General features: G+C 38.0%; 3 protein-coding genes across 3 annotated transcripts; all 3 read left to right on the top strand.

The window, feature by feature from the left end:
• The first annotated feature begins 545 nt into the window (after positions 1–545).
• LOC116290855 (uncharacterized) lies at positions 546–5,449 on the top strand. The gene is made up of 4 exons (XM_031697968.2): positions 546–888; positions 3,233–3,490; positions 4,126–4,183; positions 4,447–5,449. Exons 2-4 carry the CDS (start codon positions 3,246–3,248, stop codon positions 5,326–5,328), a joined length of 1,185 nt encoding a protein of 394 aa, XP_031553828.2. The 5' UTR covers positions 546–888; positions 3,233–3,245; the 3' UTR covers positions 5,329–5,449.
• Positions 5,450–7,508: 2,059 nt separating this feature from the next.
• On the top strand, positions 7,509–10,619 carry LOC116290858 (uncharacterized). The gene is made up of 4 exons (XM_089040543.1): positions 7,509–7,796; positions 8,549–8,606; positions 9,903–10,264; positions 10,383–10,619. The coding sequence occupies exons 1-4, from the start codon at positions 7,549–7,551 to the stop codon at positions 10,522–10,524; spliced, it is 810 nt and encodes a 269-aa protein (XP_088896669.1). The 5' UTR covers positions 7,509–7,548; the 3' UTR covers positions 10,525–10,619.
• Positions 10,620–14,560: 3,941 nt separating this feature from the next.
• LOC116290832 (uncharacterized) lies at positions 14,561–23,168 on the top strand. Its single transcript, XM_089040254.1, has 10 exons — positions 14,561–14,819; positions 15,161–15,188; positions 16,128–16,272; positions 16,352–16,464; positions 17,414–17,519; positions 18,087–18,195; positions 19,259–19,289; positions 19,911–20,055; positions 21,172–21,284; positions 22,858–23,168. Exons 1-10 carry the CDS (start codon positions 14,736–14,738, stop codon positions 22,986–22,988), a joined length of 1,005 nt encoding a protein of 334 aa, XP_088896380.1. The 5' UTR covers positions 14,561–14,735; the 3' UTR covers positions 22,989–23,168.
• Positions 23,169–23,288: the final 120 nt, after the last annotated feature.

Genomic DNA, 23,288 nt, shown 5'->3' with positions numbered 1-23,288 from the left:
TGGAAACCTATTGTAATGACCTCCAAATTGAGCTGCATTCCAACGTGCTGCAAGGGGTCTATTCGAGGCTAACCTTGGGTAAAAGAGTCTGCAATCAAACTAAGGCACAAAATAAAATGGTTTAATTTCTTGTGTATTTCACTTTTGGTAATGAATGTTCTGGTTGAGTGATAGCAACTAGTAGTCACTAAATAGCTAGTATTTATCAGTATCAACTTTATTGTTTTTATTTCATGGTTTTACTACATGCGCCAGCTCTAGCAGATGAGAGATAGATGTATTTTTTTTTGAATTTTCACTATCAAATAACTATATTCGGACTCAGCTCAAATATTAATCCATATACGGTATTTAATATTGTATGACGTCATTGCATTCGTATATTGAGATGAGGCTACCATGCAATTGAATAAAACAACGTTGGAATCATTTTACTACTCATAGCAGAAAGCTCAACACTAGCTTCACATGCTGAAGTACCTTGAAGGAATGTTTAGGAAGTAAACTGTTTGATGGTGCTCGGGTTAAGAGCCAGCCGAATATCCGGCATTTTATCTCACAATCAGGACGTACTGTTTGTCACGACCTTTTTCTGGTTCGTGACAATTTCGTTGCTCACTCTTCCCCTCATCCTGAACAATACGTACAATATATAGTTTCCATACTTGAGGACACGCGCTCAGTATAGAGTTGAAGGTCCACGGTCCACAAGGTAGTAACAATTTTCATTCCTTGCTAACATTGTACGATTTGAACAAATTCGTATCGTGGAAGCTGCATTGAGGTACACAAGAGAAGTTGTACGAATACCAGAAGAACTAGTTAACCATTTAACAGAACCGCTCGAGTCGTGCGCCTGGGTTCTTGGCAAGTTCTGTCTTAAGTGAGGTAAGGATATTGAGGCAAGCTTTAAACAACTACTAACCACAGCAAACAAGAAACAAACAAACAATGTTTTGGTGTTCTTCAAGTTATTCTGGCAATTGGTTTTCAGTTCTTTCTATTTTTGCTTTTCACCTACTTTGTTTTTGAATTGGTCAATAAATGCTATTTTTCTAATGGCAAACTAGGCTGGTGAAGATAAAGTAATCTGGTCTATTCTAAGAGTGGTCAAAGTCCTACAATTTCAAGCTGTTGTTTTCCATTTTCTTTTATTAAAATAATAATTTTGATTGTCCGAATTTGTCCGGTTCAGATGGGAAGATAAATGTCGTTCTTTTTCTAGTTTTTCATCAAGTACTACTTTGGCCTCGGCGGCGTCTTCAAATACCCCGATACTAATCGACCAATATCCCAAAATCCGGTCTGGAACAAGTCGTCTTATAATCTATATATAAATCTTAAAATATATGATATGTTCGATAAGCTAACTTTAGTTTAGCTCCAGTTGAATCCAATTCATTTGACTATTTTTGAGTATGTGAAAACAGGAAAACCCGTACCATAGAAAAAGGGAGGAAAAGATTTTTGAAGCATTTTATGACCTGGGATTTATTTCTAGTTTCTCTCTTGTTTTTTCCCCCGGTACCGTTTTTAAACGAAGCACAAGTTATTTTATCAGTTTTAAGGTTACTGGAGACCTTCAGGGGTATGTTTCTTTAGCAAAACCCGCAAATACTATATATCGTTTTAAAGGTCATATTATAAAGATTTCGAAAATACTATTATTGCAACGTGATTTTATAATTTGAAACAATGCCGAGCCTTATAAGGTAATTTCCTCGAAAGAAATTTTGCCAATAACTTTGTCCTGAAACTTTGCATGGACATTAATTATGTTATGGACATTTAAAAACTGCAATAAAAAGATGGGGTAACCATTCTCGTTTTTTTGCCAGATGCTCTCCAAATATGTCAATTTTTGAGTTTTATAGTGAAATGCGGTACGTAGCAACCGGAAGCTGTAATCAAGAACCTTTATTCATCGTTAAAAGTACTTTCATATAACAAAACGTATTTATTACTAGATAATCTATACTATTAAATCCATCCAAGTCATTGAATAACTATGATTTTTGACTGAACTATTTGTGAAAAATACAGGTATGTGCGCACCTACGAATGTCCAAAAATTGAACTTGTCAACCATTCCCATCAAAATATTTCAAAACCTATGCAATAATTCATATTTTCATATATAATGACGAGCATCGCATTTATCGAAAATCTGATCGAAATAAAGAATGGGGGTCACCATTCTCGTTTTTGATTTATTTTTCACTTTAGGCGGTAAAACATTAACCGGCATTGGAATCTTTCGACGTTCCAACTTTAAAAGTCAATAACTTTTTAAAGAAATAAAATATCAAAAATCGCTCACACCTTTTCGTAGTTTATCTTTTGCTTATTCACACAGGGAATTCTTTTGGCTATACGAGCTAAATCCATGTCCATTAATTCACCTCTACTGAACGTGCCCCGATTTGTGTTTAAGGCTCCGGCATTTTTCCAAATTAAAAAATCACTTTCAAATAATATTATTTTCTGAATCTTCATTATATTACCTTTAAACCAATATATAGTTTTATGGGATTTTGTTTAAAGTGTTGCCAAGAGGGAGTCTTAAACGAAACATACCCCTGAACGTCTTCAGTAACCTTAATAGCACGAGGAGTAGCCGAGCAGTGAGGTTTGTACGTCACTGACATGCGAATCGAAGTCAGCCTAAAGTGAAGGCTCCCACAAGTTGAAGTCAGCATGCCAAAAGTCAAGACATGGGAACTAGTCGGTGAGATTTCGTGGTCCGTTCTTGATCGTACGTGAGAATGACCTTGATGAGGCTCTAAGTCTTCATCTAAACTTGGTTGCAACTGATGAAATCGCCAAACTACAGTCCTTTCAGTTTAACAAGCATAAGGAAGTGCACTGGGAGCCCAATATCTGAAAAGTGCAACTAGTTCCCACGAGTTCGCCAAAGGGCGGCGAGAAGCGGCGCCTTTCGCAAAAGCTCAAAAAAACAACAACAAGCAAACAAACAAACAAACAAACAAACAAAAACAACAACAACAACAGCAAAAAAAAACAAAAACAAAAACAAAACAAAAACAAAACAAAACAAAACGAAAAAACAAAGCAAAAAATAAAACAAAAAACCCAACAAAACAACAACAAACAAACAAACAAACAAAAAAACAAACAACGACGACAACAACAACACACGCCTGACAAAACGCCACCCATCTTTCATATTAAACCTAACTAGATAATAATTCTAATCAACATTTTCTCATAGATCCAACTTCAGCATGAGACTCTATTCCTCTATTGTCCTCATTCTCTTGAGCCTGACTCCATTGGTCTGGAGCCATGGGTACACAATCGACCCGGCCTCGAGAAACGCCTGTTGGAGAGTGTTCTCAGAAAGTTGTCCTGTTAATTATAATGATAACGAGCAGAACTGTGGAGGGAGAGATGTGCAGATTTCTCTTGGCGGCAAATGTGGTGTCTGTGGGGATAAGTACGGCGAAAATATTCATGTACACCCTGGAAAGTAAGTCAGTAAAATAAAAAAATTTAAGCACCCTCGTGTGAACACAGGGAGCCCAATTCATAAATTCATCACTAACTTCGACGATGCGACGGCCATCTTTAATCACATAGCATTATGGGTCCACTCAGTGAGCAAAACAAAACAAAGATAGTGAAATGACGACACCAAGATCTTTGAGAAATTTGCTCCAGTACGGCAACTGTCCAACTTGTTAATTCATCTCTTGTAAAATTGTCACGTTGTAAACTGTTAATGAAAATCGACGCCATTACTGTAGCAAATCTTAGAAAATTTGCACTGTGGTGTCACTTTATCTCTTGAAATCACGAATTTCCAGGCCTCAAAATAATAACGTTGCTAATAACGTCGCTTGATAACAGTGACACAACATGTAATGATTTTGGTATTTTCATTCTAATGGCGGGCATGTCATTTTATATTTTGCGGTGGTCAATTTTTGAAGGCTTCATGACGCCTCAGTTTTGCAGTGACGTCATTTCTACGTCACTAGTTTCAGATCAGCTGGTAATGATTCAAGGTGCCTGCCGCACCGTCGAAGTACGCTATTAACTTGGAATGCACTTTGATTTCGCTCTCATTTAGGTCTACATATCTTCTCGCCTTTTTATTTGAAGGTACGCAAAAGGTTTCATCACCAAGACGTACAAACGAGGACAAGAGATAACCGCTCAGGTCTGTTACCATTAAACCTTGTATTGGTTATGTTTGCGAAAATCGAAAAGGTCAAGTTATACATCGAATAGAAATATAGCGACCAATTTGAATAACTATTGTTCGGGACTGACTCGTGCCTCGTGATCACTGGGAAACATGTGAAAGTCTAGTCAGCGTAAGACAATAGTTATTCAAATTGGTCGCTTCGGTGTCATATTAATTAGCTTGTATTTATTAAAAGAAATATAAAACCTTTATTAAGTTTTTTTCTCTCTTTATAGATCCATATCACATCCAATCACAAAGGATGGTTTGAATTCCGAGTTGGTAAGATTGGCAATCCTCCTATCACCCAAGAGAAGCTCAGATACCTTCTGAAATCACCCCAAGGAAATACACGGTATCCACTGGGAGGTTCTGGGCCGAGCGACGAATATGTCAAGCTGATGCTCCCCCCTGGCTTGACATGTGATCACTGCGTGCTCCAGTGGTGGTGGAAGGTCGGTAACAGCTGGGGGTGTGATGACGAAGGGTGTGGCTTAGGACACGGCGACCAGGAGACGTTTGTCAACTGCGCCGACATTAAGATTACAAATACTACTACATCCCCCGGAACTACCATAACACCAGGGCCGACCACAAATACTACACTTCAACCGGTCACTACCCAAACACCTCCACGATCAACAACAGGAGACGGAGGAGTAACTCCAAATACTACTCCACCCCCCGGAACTACCATAACACCAGGGCCAACCACAAACACACCACCTAAACCGTTCACTACCCAAACTCCACCACAATCAACAACAGGAGACGGAGAAGTAACTCCAAATACTACTCCACCCCCCGGAACTACCATAACACCAGGGCCAACCACAAACACTACACTTCAACCGGCCACTACCAAAACACCTCCACAATCAACAACAGGAGACGGAGGAGTAACTTCAAATACTACTCCACCCCCCGGAACTACCATAACACCAGTGCCAACCACAAAAACACCGGCCACTACCCAAACTCCACCACAACCAACAACACAACGTCCAAGAGAGTGCAAGGCAGTCGGTGCATGGATAGGCCAATCGAGCGTCGATCAGTGGTGTGTTATCAACTGTGCAGCAGGGTTTTGTCCATCAGTAATTTGTATCTGTAATTAATAAAGTAATTCTGTGCCAACTGATATGTTTGGCTGTAATTAATCAATGTTAATTTTGGAAAATAATTAGATAAAGAATTTATAATAATAAGGATAAGAAAATAAATGTATTTGTATTGATACTTTTCTTAACTCGATCACTGGCGTAGGGAGGAAGGCACGAGGCAAATGTCTCCAATAAAATAATAATAATAAGGGAGAGAAGAGAAGAGAAGAGAAGAGAAGAGAAGAGAAGAGAATGTTTATATAACTGCTAAAAAATAACCTTTGAAGGTTCTAGCAAACAAATGAAAATTTGGCGCCAAAATTTTAATGCTCGTTCTGCGATCGATCAACATCGCGATTCAAAGCCAATCCGTAAAAGGGTCTTAAAAGTCTTGGGATTGGCCCCAAATCGCGCGCAGAGACAAAGAACAGCACCAAGAACAAACATGCAAAATCTGGTAAACTAACGACGAAAGTTACTATAGATATAAGACGATATAAAAATCCCTATACATTCCTTTGTAATAATCAAGAAATGTGAAAAAGAGAGAGAGAGGAAAAAACACGAACGGTCATGATAACCAATCACGTGAACAATCACGAGATAACACGTGAACAGTCAATAGCCCTCCGAAAATAGGCTGATACAAAAAGGGGGAAAAACGTCAATACGTGTCACTGAAAAAAACAAGTTTGACATTAGGTTAAAGAATAGCTGTCCTAACAGTACGAATTCTGTAAATAAGAATACCTGTTATAGATTCTTTTCGTCGAAGCAGTACGGATTTTGAGTGTTTGAACACCAGTCAAAAGATTCTCAAAACTGGTTTTGACTCTTTGCTTTGTTTCTATCCACCTGTCCTAACATTAACTCTTGTTTGATTTCAACAGTCAATTGATGGGTTGCCAGCATTCCTAAGAGAGTCAAAAGACAAAAACATGGCGGCCATTGTGGTACCGTTAACAATGGATGGTAATAAGAAATCTTTTGTTAAATGGCACCAACGCTCCCCCGAGAGGCCGCGATGACGTAACGTGCAATCGAATAGAAAGTACTCAAATCTAGGTGCTTTACCTGTAGGTTCCAACATGGCAAGCTGTGCTAACATTTACACCTATCGGTAAAGAATCGCCGGAGCAGTATTCAATTTTCATCGATATTTTGACACAACCTCCGGGCATTGGTAACGGAACGAAATAGGAATAGACAACTTTTGATATTCTGGTTGAGTGATCAAGCAAGAAAAAAACCGAGTCCTTTCTCCGGGGAAAGAAAAAAGAAAGAAAGAAAGAAAGGACAAAAGAAAAAAACAAGAAAAAAGAAAACTATTGTTTCCCCCGGAGCCTCGACTCGGTTTGTTTTCTGCTTGACCACTCATTCACAATATGGAAAGTTGCGTATTTATGTTGTAAGGGTTTTTGGTAGTGCGTGGTTGGGATGTGGAGTGTGGTATTGTTGTGTGTGAGTTAGAGGAAGAGCTAGAGATGGTATTGGGTATTAAGTACAGGGAGAGGTATGTAGACCCCTCAGAACAATTCCTCTCGGGACTCAGTACAATAGATCTATACTACCCGATCAAAACCATTCATCTAGTCTACTTCCACTATCTTTCATTAAAAAAATAACTGTTACAAATCTCGCGTTTTGATTGGTTGGAAGCGCGTGCTTTATAAGAGCACACACAGCACACGCGCGCACTTTTGATTGCGTCATTCCTATCTAAAATAATGGATATTGTAAGTCGTATTTTATATATATATAATATATATAAAAATTTGCTTCTGTGCTGTGTGCAGTTATAAAGTACCTGGGGATTGGCAGAACACTCGAGAAGTGTCGAAAAGCACTCCGCTACGCTGTACGTGCTTCTCCTAACACTTCTCTCGCGTTCTGCCAATACCTACGTGCTCATACATATAACTGCACGCTCGCGCTTTCTATTTCTTCACCAACATAAAAAATGAAGGGGGAGGGGGATCAAACTCCCTGCATTATAAAATTGTAACACGCATCTCTTCTGCCCCAACAACGTCAACGCTACCGTTCTCTAACACACCAAACAACACTTACGTTATGTTTGCATTTTTGACGCATCGATAAACAGAAAACCCCCTTTCTTTGTACTGCCCTTGAAATAACAAACACAACAGCAACAGCTGAAAGAAACCGTTCCGCCTGGAGATGAGATATAAGAGAAAGTCCTTAGAGCTGTCCCCGAATTAGTTTGATCCCAAAATGGCGGTTAATCTAAGCGGCACCGGCGTAGTTCTCGTGAGCTTGATTGCTTCAGTCTGGGGTCATGGATATATGATAGATCCCCCATCTAGGAATGCATGCTACAAAGTGTTCCCTGGTAAATGTCCTCCTAATTTTACCGCAAACGAGCTGAATTGTGGAGGCAGAGCTACTCAGATCGGGAATTCAGGGAAATGTGGTGTATGTGGTGATCGGTATGGTACAGCTCGTCATATTTACCCTGGAAAGTAAGTACAATATACTCATATCAGAAGGTAAAATTATCGCACGTGCTCACTAGTTTTTCTTCAATTTCTTGAGCGCGTGAAGAACTAAAAAAATCATTGTCGGAAAGAGTTTCATAAAAGTATAAGAGATAGTAGTTCTGCGGTTAGTGAATCAGGACTATAAAGATAGCGCGCGGCATGCAGTGACTCATTACCTTCTATAGGCCGTACAAATCGCGGCTTCTGTATTGTGATTGAATCAACTAGGTCTCTCTTGATACGATGGAGCTAGCTATTTTCACTAAGTTACTAGATCCCATCTATGTAATAGTAATAATAATATAAAAATCTTAACAAACGCATCATACAACGTCTCGATGCTTTTTACAAAAGGACCAGACGGATATCAAGTTTGTGGAAAAAAATTGCAAAAAAAGTCAGTTACTCCTGGTGAACAGGTAGTGTTTTAGTGCAGATTTAAACTCTGGAACTGAATTTGAGTACTTAATTAATAATTGCATCAGGGAGATTGTTCCAGAGTGCCGGTGCAGCCAAAGCGAAGGTTCTATGCGTACACAATAGATAGGAATCGGATAGGTATGACTTGACTATACTAATCATTTCCCCATAGTCTTCTTGTTAGTTTTTAACGATTTACATTTCCTCATCAAAAACAAGAAGATTTGCCCTTAAACGCAAATTTTCCCGCGGGAATTATTCCCGGGATATTATTATGTATGAAAGTTAACTTTATACGAAAACCTGTTTTACAGGTACGCAACAGGTTTTATCACCAAGACATATAAAGTAGGTCAGGAAATAACTGCTAAGGTAGGAAAAAATGATGCAACAATCTGTGACCTTCTGATGATGAAAACTTATACACCTATTTCAATGAACTTTGTCATCACCAAAGGCAATAGGCGATATCTCATTCCGACATGGAAATGGTTTCGTTGAATACAAAGAACATTGAATCAGTCTCAAGACTAAGGTCCATGTTCTTGACGAGAATAAGAAGCAGAAACACAAGTCATTTCAGCTATTGTTTGGATTTTAGAATGACCTATTTTTTTATCGCTTTTCGCCCACTGCCTATTGCTTATTGCTTTTGGTGATAAAAGCGTTTTTTGAAATAGGTATATCTAAAAAGGTTATATTTCATCATCCCTTTTATTATCACATAATATTTTTAACATCACTCACGTAAGGGGCTCTTCCGTGAGGTTCGCTCTATACGCTCTACCACCACATTCATTATTTAGAACACACAACAGTGGCGGATCCAGGATTTTTCAAAGGGGGGTTCCGTTTCTTAAACTGTGTATAATTCTCTTTTGTTTAGTCGATGTTTGACAAAAAAATTGGCTCTAATCACCTAATTTACTATCTAGTAACGGACCAAGCTATAATAACACGACCCAACGCAAAACTACTAATATTTTTTTATAAAAATTTATATAAGACATATTGATATTACTTAAAAGATCAAACCTTCAAGGGGGGTTCGTGGACCCCTTCGAACTCCCCTGGATCCGCCACTGCACAACACTCAACTCATAAGTTGATTTTACGAGAGAGAAAAACGCGGAGAACCTGGAGTAAAACTCTTGTAGCAAGCGAAAGAATGACACCAATTCAACTCGGATCACGTCTTCGGTTTAGTCGAGCTTCGAACTCGGGACCCAAATCTTGAATTGCGGTGAGTGACAGAATCTAGCAGCGCACGCCACTTACGAAAATATTCTTGTTGACAAAAATGTGTGTCTAATATAATAGTTATATGATAGCTAGGCGAAAATCGTTTGTTTATTCCAATTCAAGTGGCATAGTGACTAAAGTTGTTATTTAGAGTCCCCGTAATTTTGTTCTTTTAAATTTGATAATTTGAAAGATAGAGCAAGTAGAACAAGGCGCTATTTCTTAGTATCAATCAGCTGAACGAATCTTATAGATCTTATTACCAGCCTTCAATAAGGACCAAAACTCCCCCTATCGATGCGCAATTATCCATGTACATTTTGATAAAAAACGCGTCATTCACAGTTGTTAAAAATTTCAAACCAGACCGAATGACGTCTATTGATAGCGACCTATATAACACATTTATTTTCATGTGACTATTAGATCCACATCACAGCCAATCACAAAGGATGGTTTGAGTTCAGAGTTGGTGAGATTGGAACCCCACCCATCACCCAAGCCAAGCTGACACATCTACTGAAGACTACCGATGGTCGAACGAGGATCCCTCTCAGGGGATCTGGCAATAGCTATGAGACCATCAAGCTACGACTCCCGTCCGGCTTGACATGTAGTCACTGCGTGCTTCAGTGGTGGTGGAAGGTCGGTAACACCTGGGGTTGTGATGACAAGGGGTGTGGCTTAGGACACGGACCACAGGAGACATTCGTCAACTGCGCTGATGTACAGATTACCTCTGGTAGTGGAGTTGTCCCACCACCACCTCCCACTGAAGCTCCTCCCCCTCCTACTGCGGCTCCTCCTCCGCCCACTGAAGCTCCTCCCCCACCGAATACACCCCCACCACCGAATACACCCCCACCACCGGATACACCCCCACCACCGAATACACCCCCACCACCACCCCCCACCACCAACTAATCCACCAAATCCAGGGGGGTGCAAGGCTACAGGTGCATGGACCGGTAACGCATCCATTGATAGCTGGTGTCAAAGTAATTGTGCAGCTGGATACTGCCCTTCACACATGTGTGTTTGTAGCTAAAGCGTTAGTAATTCTTCAGTTATCCTTGTTACTCGTTACTTGTAGAACAAAGTAGCAGTAAAGACAAATAAAAAACCACTGGTATTAGATCTTGAGACGGGCTGCAAAAATTTCTTTAATTTAATTCAATAAAACATTCACAATCAAAATTTATTAATATTATATTTCTTTATGACAAGAATCTTGTTCATATATTACTTACAGCCATTCTCAATCACACGCGCCCTCTAGCGATTGTTTCTGTCGCGACGAAGAAGGTTTTGGTGGACGTCAATCACAAGGTGTTTCCTACGAAAGCCGAGAAGGGACTTCAGACTTCAGAGATAATAATTTCAGAGATAACGATTTCAGAGATAATAATTTCAGAGATAATAATTTCAGAGATAACGATTTCAGAGATTTAAGTAAATTTAACATTATATCTATCATTTCGTGTTCAACATTATCTTTGTGCATACTTTTAAGCAAAATTTATATAAGACATATTTCTATTACCTAAAAGATCAAACCTTCAAGGGGGGTTCTGTGGACCCCTTCGACCCCCCTGGATCCGCCACTGGGCTGTAAGATGCACAGAAAACATCGCTTTGGGAACTAACATTTAAGGCAAGAACAACAGCAATTTGTATGAAGTCAAAGATGGGTCAAGAAGTAATCTTCCTTTATTAAGGTGTTTTAGTGCAAAATTCGCCTCTGATCGGCAAATCAAAGAAGGATTTGTTTTAACGAAAATGAAATAAAATTGGTCGTGAAAACTTAAAAAAAATCCAGAATCTTCTCCGGACCACTTTTTCCCTTTTTGAGGTCAAAATTTGATAAAAAAAGATGTTTTATTAGATACATAAATTTACATATATATTTTATTAGAACACAACTAGTCGATTATTCCAAACGAGATTCAGATAAAATCTATAAAAAAAGTTTTAAATCGACCCTTTTGCTTTCACCATATTTTTGGACTTCGTGCAAGCTAAAACAATAGATGAACGTCAAAGATTGTACTGTAAGCTCCTCTTTTAGGCAGTGTCTAACTTTATATGTCAGTCCCTCTAATAAACTCTCGACTTTTACGAACACTCCTGATAGATTATCATAAACAGCACTTATTCTTTCATTCACATAAATTATTTAAACTGAAAAATCTTTTCTACTACCTTTCTAAATTTTTTTATATTTTAACAGATCAGAACAAGATATATAAAGCAAAGCTTTGCCGGTTTTTCTCTTTTTTAAAAATTGCGAGGTTGATTTTCATAGGGCTACCAAATTAGCTCAAATTAATCAAACCATTCACAGGTCTGACTAAAAGAACTTTCTTTATTTTTTCTCCCTCCGTGATAATCAACATTTTAGTTGAGTGTGGTTTGCTTAGCGGAATATTGAATGTAGTGCCGGTAGTGTGTGTGCGGAGTGAAAAAGTGTCCCCAACTAGAGGGTGCTAAGGGGGTACGTACCCAATTTTCAGTTAACTACTAATTTTTCGGCCGAATGTCAGTTAAATGTAATAATATTACCCCATTGGCCTCCTCTAATTAGTGAGAAAGCACTAGAACGACTAGCCACTATTAAATAAAGAGTTTATTTACTTATTTTTTCATAATATTTTTGTTTGTTATTCTGTTTTTTGGTTGTTAATCTGTTGTTTAACTTCCAAGATTCAAACACGAATTTATACAAGAAATAAAACGTATAACTTCCTCTTAACGCCAGGAGTTGTTATTGTTTTGTCTGAACAGACTAAAATAGCAAACCATGTTACTTAGCAACTCCTACTCATGAAGTTAAGTTAACCTAATTGCTGTGGTCCTTAAAATCTTATATTTACATCTTTACTTAACTTCTCTATTTCTTACTGGTAAACATGCTGTACAATAGTGTACCTTCCCAATGGTGTGTGTTCTATCCATGATAACGCATGGTCAATAGGGATGGATATAAGTTCATGCACCGACCATCCTCATCAACTACGATTTCAAATCACCTTATTCTGCATCTCGAACTCCAGAAAAAAGGAACTTGGTCAGGCCCGTAGCTAGGATTTTTGTTGGGGATTTTTTAAAAGTCCCATAGGACGCATAGCTACGGGCCTGTTGGTCAAAACATTAATCAGTTTTAAAGAAGACTTTTCCATTCCACCGTAAATTCTACTCTTTTCAAAACCCAACAAAAAAGACGGGAAAATATTTTCCTGATTCCAATTCCCCACCAGCCAATGATAACAAAATTTGGGACCACTGCCTGCGATGTTTTCTTTTACTCATCATAAACGAACAAAAGAAAGTTTTAGAATGTATAATATTTTCGAAGTCAATCGATGTCAGCTAGGAATACTTCAGGATTGTACACCACTTTTTCAGTTACTTTTATTTTTGTTACCTTGTTATTGCAAATGGATGTTTTTTTGTTATTGGACATTTAAGATATATCACCTATTTAAAAAAACGTTGCCATCGCCAGGCGATAGGTAATTCCGACATGGAAATGGTTTCGTTGAATACAAAGAACATTGAATCAGTCTCTCTTATTGCAAATGGATGTTTTTGTTATTGGACATTTAAGATATATCACCTATTTCAAAAAACGTTGTCATCGCCAAAGGCGATAGACGATAGGTCATTCCGACATGGAAATGGTTTCGTTGAATACAAAGAACATTGAATCAGTCTCAACACTAAGTTCCATGTTCTTGACGAGAATAAGAAGCAGAAACACAAGTCATTCCAGCTATTCTTGGATCTTGAAATGACCTTTCTCCTATTGCTTTTCGCCAATCTCTTATTGCCTATCGCCTTTAGTATAGTGGCGATGACAACTTTCTTTTGAAATAAGTATACGAGATTTAAAAAGATGCACCATGTGATTGGAAATTTATGCAAGGGCGCATACAGGGGGGTGACTAATTAACCCCCTTGACATATTATTGGAATATTTAGAAATTGAAAGGGGAGACATTTACGACCTAATATCAAATCAGGAGGAAAAATATGTCCTTTATGCGAACAAGAAGTTGAAGATGAAAAACACTTTCTTTTAAAGTGTCCCTCCTCAGGCTCAAACAAACGAAAAGAACTACAACAAAAAATTAACACAATAACAAACAAACAATTTGAACTCTTATATGAAAACGATAAAGTCCATTTTCTTATCAACCCGAATAAAAAAGTCCAAAAAATTGTAGCAAAATACATATACGAATGCCAAGAAGCTAGAAGGGCAATGTTGCCACAGACAAAATAGATAGAAAGCTTGAATTACGACAAACTATCTAAGATACATCAATTAACACTTATTTACTGAGACCGAGGCAAACAGTATTTTCTGTGGTCCCGAGACCGCTGATAAAACATCAGCGGTCGGGGGACCACAAAACATACTGCTTTCCCGAGGTCCCTGTAAATAAGTGCTTTATTATCACAACAAGTGTCGAAGAGAACAAGAAAATCGAGCAGACTCCATGTTTAATCTGAAGTTTCGTGAAAGAAAACGTGTGAATGAATTTTGCAAACGCGCGCTCAAATGTGTTGCTTTCTGGTTTCAGGTTTTTATATTTTTTCAATTTCAATTTTCAATCAAAAGTCCGGTTTTGTTATTCCCGGTCCATAACATGATATTCCCCTCCCAGAATGGTCGCTAGGAAACAGTCGAGTTTCTTCACGTTCACGTGACACACTCTCGACCAATAGAAATTAAGGAAAATTGAACTTTGACACTTGGTATATATAATGTATTTTGCTACTTTTCAGAAATTGAAAAAATATATTTTATATTTTCTGATCATTTTGAAAAAACACCTAGCTATGTAATTTTAGTATACAGTGCCAAATAAATCATTGATGTTGTTGTTATAATAAGAATAAAAGATAAGGCAAGACCTAGAAAGAACGTTATGTGATGCATGTCTAGGTAACAGTCACCCCCTTGAAATCGTTCTGCATCCGCCTCTGGAATAGAATTATTTTTATTGATGTTTGGTTTAATTTAATCGATCTTAATAGACGCGGTCTATCTTTGTCCCATACACCGATCGCATATATTATCTATAAATAAGAAAGATTCCCGAAAAAACTCCAGTTTCGAACGCCTACGAGGCTAACTAAGGCTGTACTAAAAGGCATAAAATGGGCAATAATTTTTAGTTTTGTTCACATCTATCATCCTTGAGTAAAACGCTTGATAATTGAAAAAGACTTGAGCAACTAACGACGACGAAGATGATGAAGAATCATACCATCATGCTTGTTGTCCTTCTTGGCATGGATTTTCTAGTTAATGGTCTGTCACTGAATAATCTGGAGGTATGTAAGTTTAAAACTAGTCAAAAACTGAATTGAGATGGTATAAAAATTGAACTGAGTGGAGTACAATTTGGCCTGAAATCAAGCGCGTGATGTTTGTACGACCGCGTATCGGTCAATTAAAAAGCAATATATCCATTAAAAAAAAAAAAAAAAAAAAAAAAAGAAAGAAAAAAAGAAGACAAACTAGTAAGAGTATTTTCATAGGTTCATGCCTTATTATCTTATTATTAACCGTTTAACCGCTTTAGCTGTTGTTGTTGTTGTTGTGGTAATCGTCATAGCCTTTCATTTAGGTAGAGCCTAAATATTGAACATCGTGTATTTTTGCCACTTTCTAGGACGAGAAAATAATGGATTTCGACGCAGGTAAGTATATGTTTTTATTGTTGTCTGTGGTCAAAGAGAGAAAAGCAATAGACCTATTTACCCTAGACATGATGTTTCCCCATTTCAGACCACGTGTCATTCTCTCGATCATGAGATTCTGATTCGCGCTTTTGTAAATAGTTGTCGTTTAATTTTACAACTTCGCTCGCGTTTTTAAGTTGGTTAGCTCACTCTGCTTTTCATTACGCGGGTAATATCTCTTTTGTAAATAGTCGTCGTTCATTTGTGTAACCACTCCTTGATGATAGCTTGATCCGGCTCGATGAGCCTAAAGCTTGGATATTAAATATTAGCATATAACAGCTTGTGTACTTTCTAAGAACGCGCGCGCTCATTGGTTAATTGGAGGTGAATATTGTACGATATTCACCTCTGAATCTCGGAATATTGAATCGGCAACAAAATGGCATCTGCCGGCAATCGTTTTTCTACAAGTAAATGCCATTCCTATCAATACTAAAAACGCAACGAAGTATGGCCTAAAAGGTTTGCTAAAAGTTTCTGTTTGTTTGTTTTTATTGAATTATTGTATATAAAATAAGTTACTCTGTACACAGGTTGGTATATGCTAAAACAATTATTCGCTTCAGGCTCAGGCTCGCGTCTCGGTAAATATTGCCCGATATTCACTACGCCTTCGGCGAATAATTGTTAAATATATAGCATTGACGAAGCATTGATCCATTGATATGCGATTCTTTGTTTGAGTTGTAACCATTAGTCATGTGCATGCAAAACCGTTAAACAAAAAACAAACAAACAAACAAAAAAAGACAAAAAAGAGCGAGAATCACACGCGGTCTGAAATGGGAAAACATTACACGGCTCCCGATACAGAGGTCTATTCCTATTTTTACATTGAATCTTTATTATCAATCTTTCATTAAGTGTTCTCTATTTCTCTCCAAATTCTTCTAGGTAATGTTCCTGCTGAAAAACGAAACTTGTTGCAGTTTGGCAAAATGATCAGATGTGCAACCGGGAGATCCCCCTGGAAATACAATAACTATGGCAACTATTGCGGATCCGGGGGAAGTGGCGTCCCGGTAGACGGAGTTGACAGGTAAAAACAATATGATTAGCTTTTCCAAAATAATTAATGATAAGGACGTAACTCACATTTCTTTCCTGGTTTTTGAAAGATGTTGTCAAGCTCACGATCGGTGTTACGATAATAACGACCACTGCAAACCGAAGTGGAAGTACTACAACTACGCGACTGCAGGAACTTCCCCTTCGTGCCGCATCACTTGCGGTGAGTAGAACAAACATTAATAATATACAAAATGCTTATTTCAAAGTATAAAAGCCCTAATTCAATACTTTCAGTACTGATTCTACGTGAAGTAAATAGTTGAATGGTAAAATATGTTTTTATTTGAGTGATACGTTTTTAAGTTACAAATTATTATACTTCCAATATTTTAACGAATTCGACTTGAGTATTTGAGTGTATTTAGTATGGTCTCGTTCCCAGGCTACTCACTGACAGCACTCCCAAATCCAAAATGGCGGACACTTCAGAACTAACACTCATAGCCTGGGAAGACGGTCGGAGTGATCTTCCCAAATAGACATTTCGTATTTCTTTCTGTAACTGAAGAAATTACTCTGAAATCGGGTAGCATTGACATATACCGCTCAATAGTCCCTTTTCTCATTCGGTAAATACCGTTGTGTTTTATGATTACAGACTCATTTGTACAGGCTTAGCCTCGCTTAAGAGTAAACAATTCGCAAAAGTCAACTGTAATGTAAAGAATGTGCAAGTTCTAAAATACCAATGTTTTGAAATCCCACGGACTTTTATTGGTATCTGTGAATAGCTGACTTATAAACGAGGCTAAGCCTGTGCAATTGAGTTTGTGGTCTTCAAAAACAGCGGTATGCACCGAATGCGAAACTGGTGTATTAACAAAATCGAGGATTTGGCCAGGCTACTTAGCTTGTCCGAGAGGCACATGCGTGACGTCACGCCGAACAGCGAAGAGAGTAGCCTGGGGACATGCAAGGTTATAATTAGTAATACTAAAGGCTGGCAATTATGTAAGCCATGATAATTAGGCTTTTTTATAAGTACTGTTTGTGTGAATCAGTTGCAATCAATGCAAGGTTAAATGACGTCTCCATGACTTAAATGACGTCTTCATAACTTTTATCGAAGATGCAGTAACATATTATTATTATTTTTTTTTTGCCACTAGGCGGTAGTTCCAGTAATGGCCAGTGTGAAAGGGCCGTCTGTCACTGCGATAAAGTTGCAGCTGAGTGCTTTGCACGTAACACTTACAACAGCAATAACAAGCATAAGTAACGAAATCCTAACAATCAAGGGGAAACTAAGCGAAAACATCGTTACAGTAGTATATCAATGAGATTCTTTTAAAAAGGAAACCCAGGGTGTTAAAGACGATGTGAATCAAATAGTGGTAATAAAATAAGGTGAAAAATGTTCAACAATATGTGTGTTTATTTTCTTTTTCTCTTTTCTTTTCTTTCTTTTCTTTTCTTTTCTTTTCAATTCTATCCTTTCCTTTCCTTTCCTTTCCTTCCATTTCCTTTCCTTCCATTTCCTTTCCTTTCCTTTCCTTTCCTTTCCTTTTCTTTCCATCCTTTCCTTTCCTTTCTTCATCCTAATATATTTTTCATGATGGTAGTACCTCCCCATGAAGACTCACAATAAGACCACCACAACAGGTCAAATCAACGCTGAGTTCCTTTTCTCACAACGCACCAATCACAGGCTTCGCAATGAGTTGGTCTCTCGTAAACCAGGAACGCCCTTACTGAAAAATAAACCAGAAAAAATCTTGAAAGAATCAAGACCTGTTATGTATCCTTGTCGTTTAGCTGCTGATATAATTTGATTATAACAAGGGATATGGGTAAAGTACTTTATACTAAGTGTAGCATGTTGCTGGCGATGATTCTTGTGATGTCTGTCATTGTCAGCAGTAAAGTTGTTAAACACTTGAAGAAAAATAAGGTACAGGTCTTTTCATTTAGTCCAAATATCTTTTCTACTACTTAGTTTCAATTTCATTGTTTTTATTTATTTGTTTTCTACGTTTTTCAGTATTTTATTTCCGCTTTTGTCTTTTATTTATTTCTATTTTTTAAAGCTTGTCAATTCTAATCTAGACAAAGCAAATTTAGAATTAAAATAATAATAATAATAATAATAATAATAATAATAATAATAATAATAAGTATATATATATAATCCAACGCCAAAGAAATTTATCATTTCCTCTTTTCTCCGACGAAGGTATAGCGTCCGAAACGCCAGTAAGTTTTTTCATCTTTTCACAGTGTAGAATTTACCCTTTAATCATTTACTTTTAGGTTATAAACACTCCTTCATATCATATATGTTAAAGTTAGATTTTTTTAGAGCGACGAGTCAAACACCCTCATATTACACCACAATATATTTCACCTTCAAATTCAAAAAATATATCGAGTAAAATTTGAATCTCGGGAATATATCAACCGTATTAATATAGTTAATATATAAATCTCGAGTTTTGATTTCAATTTATTTATTTTCGTTCTAAATATGAAATTTCCTTGAAAATCATTTCAAAGTCAAATCATTGTCAAAATCATTGCCAGAGAGATATGTTACATTTTGAAGGATTTTACCTGAGAGAAAAAATGTTTTTAGCTAAAACAAATCTAAGAATGGAGTTAATATTCAACGTATTCATACAAGTGTTATTAAAACTATTAAGTTTCGTGAAGATCGCATGCAAACTTTCGAAGATAAGATTTTTTTGACACAGAAATGTATCTTGGCTGGCCGCAAATTTTCTTTGTAAAATAAAAATTGTAAGGTTCAAAAACTCATACATGCATTTTCTGGATAATGGACAATGTTCACGAAACTTTACCATTTTACTAATATGTATGTGAAATATTTGAAAGCAAACTCTTTTTTCGATAAAACAAAAAAGAAAAAGATTTTTTTTCAATCTCGATAGCGTGACGTCACAATGAAAAACCTCAACAGGTCTTCTTGTCTTTGAATACAATTTCTCTTCTTCCAGGATCACCATTATGGAAAGAATCATCGAAAAGGTATCTAAACCTTACATGTAACAACAGTGACGTGTCGGTAATATTCTTGTTACTATATATAGTTAACTATAGTTCTTGGCCTTTCCGAGGTTGCGAGGAGAACGATAAGAGATAGGTCATTCCAAGATTATCCGAGAATAGCTGGAATGACTGGTGTTTCTTATCATCATCCTCCTTAGATGAAATTTTAATTAATTTTTTTTAATTTTAATTTTTTTTAATTTTAAAACTTTCTGTTGCAACATATAGGGGCAGCGGAAGCTGAAAATCTTTGGGGGGGGGGGGGGGGGCACTGCAAAAAATCACAGGCAATAACTTAATAACAGTAATAAAATCGAACCTATGCATTTATATTTCATGTGAACCAATATTTGCTCCCCCCCCCCCTCCCCCAAATAAAAAGTGAGTTCTATAAAGATTTTTCTTGTTTTTTCTTTACATCAGGAATTGTTTTCCAAAGTTCTAATTGTTTATGGTGGAAGTTAAAATAACGAAAACATCATTTGCTTTGTTTTAGGGGTTGTTGTGAGCAAATGGACCCAGAAATACGCCACAACTTGAAAGCTCCACTCTTTTGTCGTAACATTTTCATATTTGTTCTTATTGTTTAACTTTCCACAGTTGATGTCCCAGCCCAAAAAAGGCAGCTTTGGCAGTTCAAAAATATGATAGAATGTGCAACCGGGCGAAGTACATTTGATTTTGTCAACTATGGCAAATACTGTGGATGGGGTGGTAGTGGGATCCCTGTGGATGATCTTGACAGGTAAAACACAGGTAGCCCATAGGGTACACTTCACTTATCACCGTTTTGGGTTCTTTTGAAATATCAAACTTTACGAACGAGACAGCTATACAGAGGTTTGTTTAGATTTGAATGTACGAAATATGTCATGATGAATCTTGCATGTTGCATGTTGCATGTTGCATGTTGCATGTTGCATGTTGCATGTTGCATGGTGCATGGTGCATGGTGCATGGTGCATGGTGCATGGTGCATGGTGCATGGTGCATGGTGCATGGTGCATGGTGCATGGTGCATGGTGCATGGTGCATGGTTGCATGGTGCATGGTGCATGGTGCATGGTGCATGGTGCATGGTGCATGGTGCATGGTGCATGGTGCATGGTGCATGGTGCATGGTGCATGGTGCATGGTGCATGGTGCATGGTGCATGGTGCATGGTGCATGGTGCATGGTGCATGGTGCATGGTGCATGGTGCATGGTGCATGGTGCATGGTGCATGGTGCATGGTGCATGGTGTGGTGCATGGTGCATGGTGCATGGTGCATGGTGCATGGTGCATGGTGCATGGTGCATGGTGCATGGTGCATGGTGCATGGTGCATGGTGGCATGGTGCATGGTGCATGGTGCATGGTGCATGGTGCATGGTGCATGGTGCATGGTGCATGGTGCATGGTGCATGGTGCATGGTGCATGGTGCATGGTGCATGGTGCATGGTGCATGGTGCATGGTGCATGGTGCATGGTGCATGGTGCATGGTGCATGGTGCATGGTGCATGGTGCATGGTGCATGGTGCATGGTGCATGGTGCATGGTGCATGTTGCATGGTGCATGTTGCATGGTGCATGTTGCATGTTGCATGTTGCATGTTGCATATTTCATGTTAGAAATTATGCATGACATAAACGTGCAAACAAAGTTTAGAAAAAATGTTGTCGAAGTTATGTTTGGCTGATCAAGTTCACATCGCCCATGATGCAGTTCAGGCTTGATATACAACATGAAACAAAGCTTTTACCAACCATTTTTAGCTGTATTGGAAAAGGAGGTGAAATGCTGACGCAAGTACTAACTGTTCTCCAGTTTGGGTACAATATATCTAATTTGTGTTTTCTTTATTTTTCCTGTTCGTAGATGCTGTCAGGTTCACGATGAGTGTTACGGGGATTGGAAAGAATGCAGACCTAAATCAAACTTATACGATTACAAACTATCTGGAGAACATCCTCAATGCAATATCACGTGCAGTATGTATTGAACTTGACGGAATGGAACTTTTTCGATTTCATCAAATTGATACCACTATGTTCCTTGGCTACAGATTCATTTTACCCAGCGATATATAGTGATAGTCTCTTGCATGTGACGTAAAAGGAGCTCAATTTGGAGGACAAAGCAAAAGAATTCCAATCTTCCGAGAATTGGAAACATATTGTTGTGTCCTCAAAATTGAGCTGCTTTCCGATGTACTGCAAGGGGTCTATATACGTCATACCAAAGTTTGTGTCAAAGAAATCACATAAACCAACTGTAAAAAGTGTATAATTTAAACATAACGCGAGACGAGATTTGTTTCTCTCGAGACAATCAAAGGTTTCAGTACGAGTCTCCGTACTAAATCAAATCTAGTTTTTTTTCTAACATTTTTTTCTGGTATTTTTGTTTTGATTTTGTTGTCAGGGATTACTAACTTAGGCCCAGGGCAAACGTCGGACTAACGTCGCACCGAACCTATTTAACATAGGTTCGGTGGAAGGTCGACTAAGGGCCTACGTGGCGGCAAACGTCAAACCAATGCTGATCTTAATTCACTCACCCATTGTTATTATAGTTTTAATTGGACATGAAAATGCACGGGGGAACGCACGGACATTTGTTTGTCTTTTCCGGATTAATGCATTCACAATACGCAACGCTTTTGCCCGCCGTCCAGCTCGGCTCATCTTCGTTGCTCTCGGATACACCACATTTATTGCAAGTCGGCATCTCACAAACCAGGCAAACAAATTTCGTTTGAACAAAACAAAAACTACGAGACTCAAGAGTCTCGTCTCGTGGCAAGGATTTTCTAAACGCGGATATGTTCAGTTTGAGTAGTTTTGACTTTATTTTCGTATCCAGAGCTCCTCGGTCTCGTTTATCACTCATCTTTGTATAGCGCATGCTCACCAGGGGGGGAATGAGTGGTTGGGAGGTGGGGGAGTGGTTGTTTTCACGGCTTTGGTGTAAGTCATGCGACTTGCATGATTTATTTACTATTTTGCATAATTTATGAATTCAGTTCGGCACGTGTTTAAAACGGCGTTTGCAGCAAAGTCGCTCCAGAGTCGTAATGTCCGACTTTGCTTGTCGAACTTATGCTGGACTCGAACCTATTCAATAGGGTCGTTCTCAATTGCAGCAAACGTCGTACTAGGCATGAGCCTATTTCAAATTTAATAGGTTCGACTAAATTAAGCTCATAGTTAGTTCGACGTTTGCCCTGGGCCTTAGTCTCCTAACCAGCCGCTGTAAGGATAATCTCTTTATACTGTCTATCCTCTCAGTGAGGCGAAAGAACGTAAGACTACCCTAACAGAGGCTGTGTAGGAGACTAGGAATCCCTTAGCATTATGCATAAAGTCTCATATTGAACGTATGAATATTCGAAGCAAAATCGAGACTAACGTTAACCCTGCGTCAATGAATCTGTAGTCAAGGAACCTAGCGATATTTTACCGAAGAGTTCGAGGTCTATTGCCTGAGAGACTGGTTAATCTTTTTACTAAATCGGCACAGTTTGTCTTATATAACGTATCTTTTTCCTTCTTTCTTCCAAAGGTCACAATCCTAAAAATACAGAATGTGAACGAGCCGTCTGTATCTGCGATAAGCTTGCAGCAGAATGCTTTGCGAAAAGTCATTACAACCCTGAGCATAAAAAGCCAACCTTCAACTTTCTGGGATGGTAATTGCTTGAAACACCTGTAATAATCAAATCAACATGTAAAATAAATATGTTGGAGGAAAAAAAAAAAAAAAAAAAAAAAAACCAACAACAACAGAGATTAAACAGCTGTGTTTTAATTGATTGATAACTTAACGCAAATTAACTTCGGCGTCCATATTGATGGGACTTCAAAAAGACACCCTTTCTTATTAACTGTTACTAAAAATATTACAAATTAGCTTGTTACTTATATAATGAAATCTTGAAAAATCTTGAAAAATCTTAAACAAAATAAATGCCCTACTAAATGTTGTTCTGGATA

The sequence above is a fragment of the Actinia tenebrosa genome, unplaced genomic scaffold, assembly GCF_029948245.1.
Source record: "Actinia tenebrosa isolate PJP-AT-01 unplaced genomic scaffold, QUT_ActTen_1.0 PGA_scaffold7__59_contigs__length_16204524, whole genome shotgun sequence".
Taxonomy (NCBI): Eukaryota; Metazoa; Cnidaria; class Anthozoa; order Actiniaria; family Actiniidae; genus Actinia; species Actinia tenebrosa.
The sequence above is the reverse complement of the archived record's forward strand: the minus strand, read 5'-3'. Positions and strand labels throughout refer to the sequence as shown.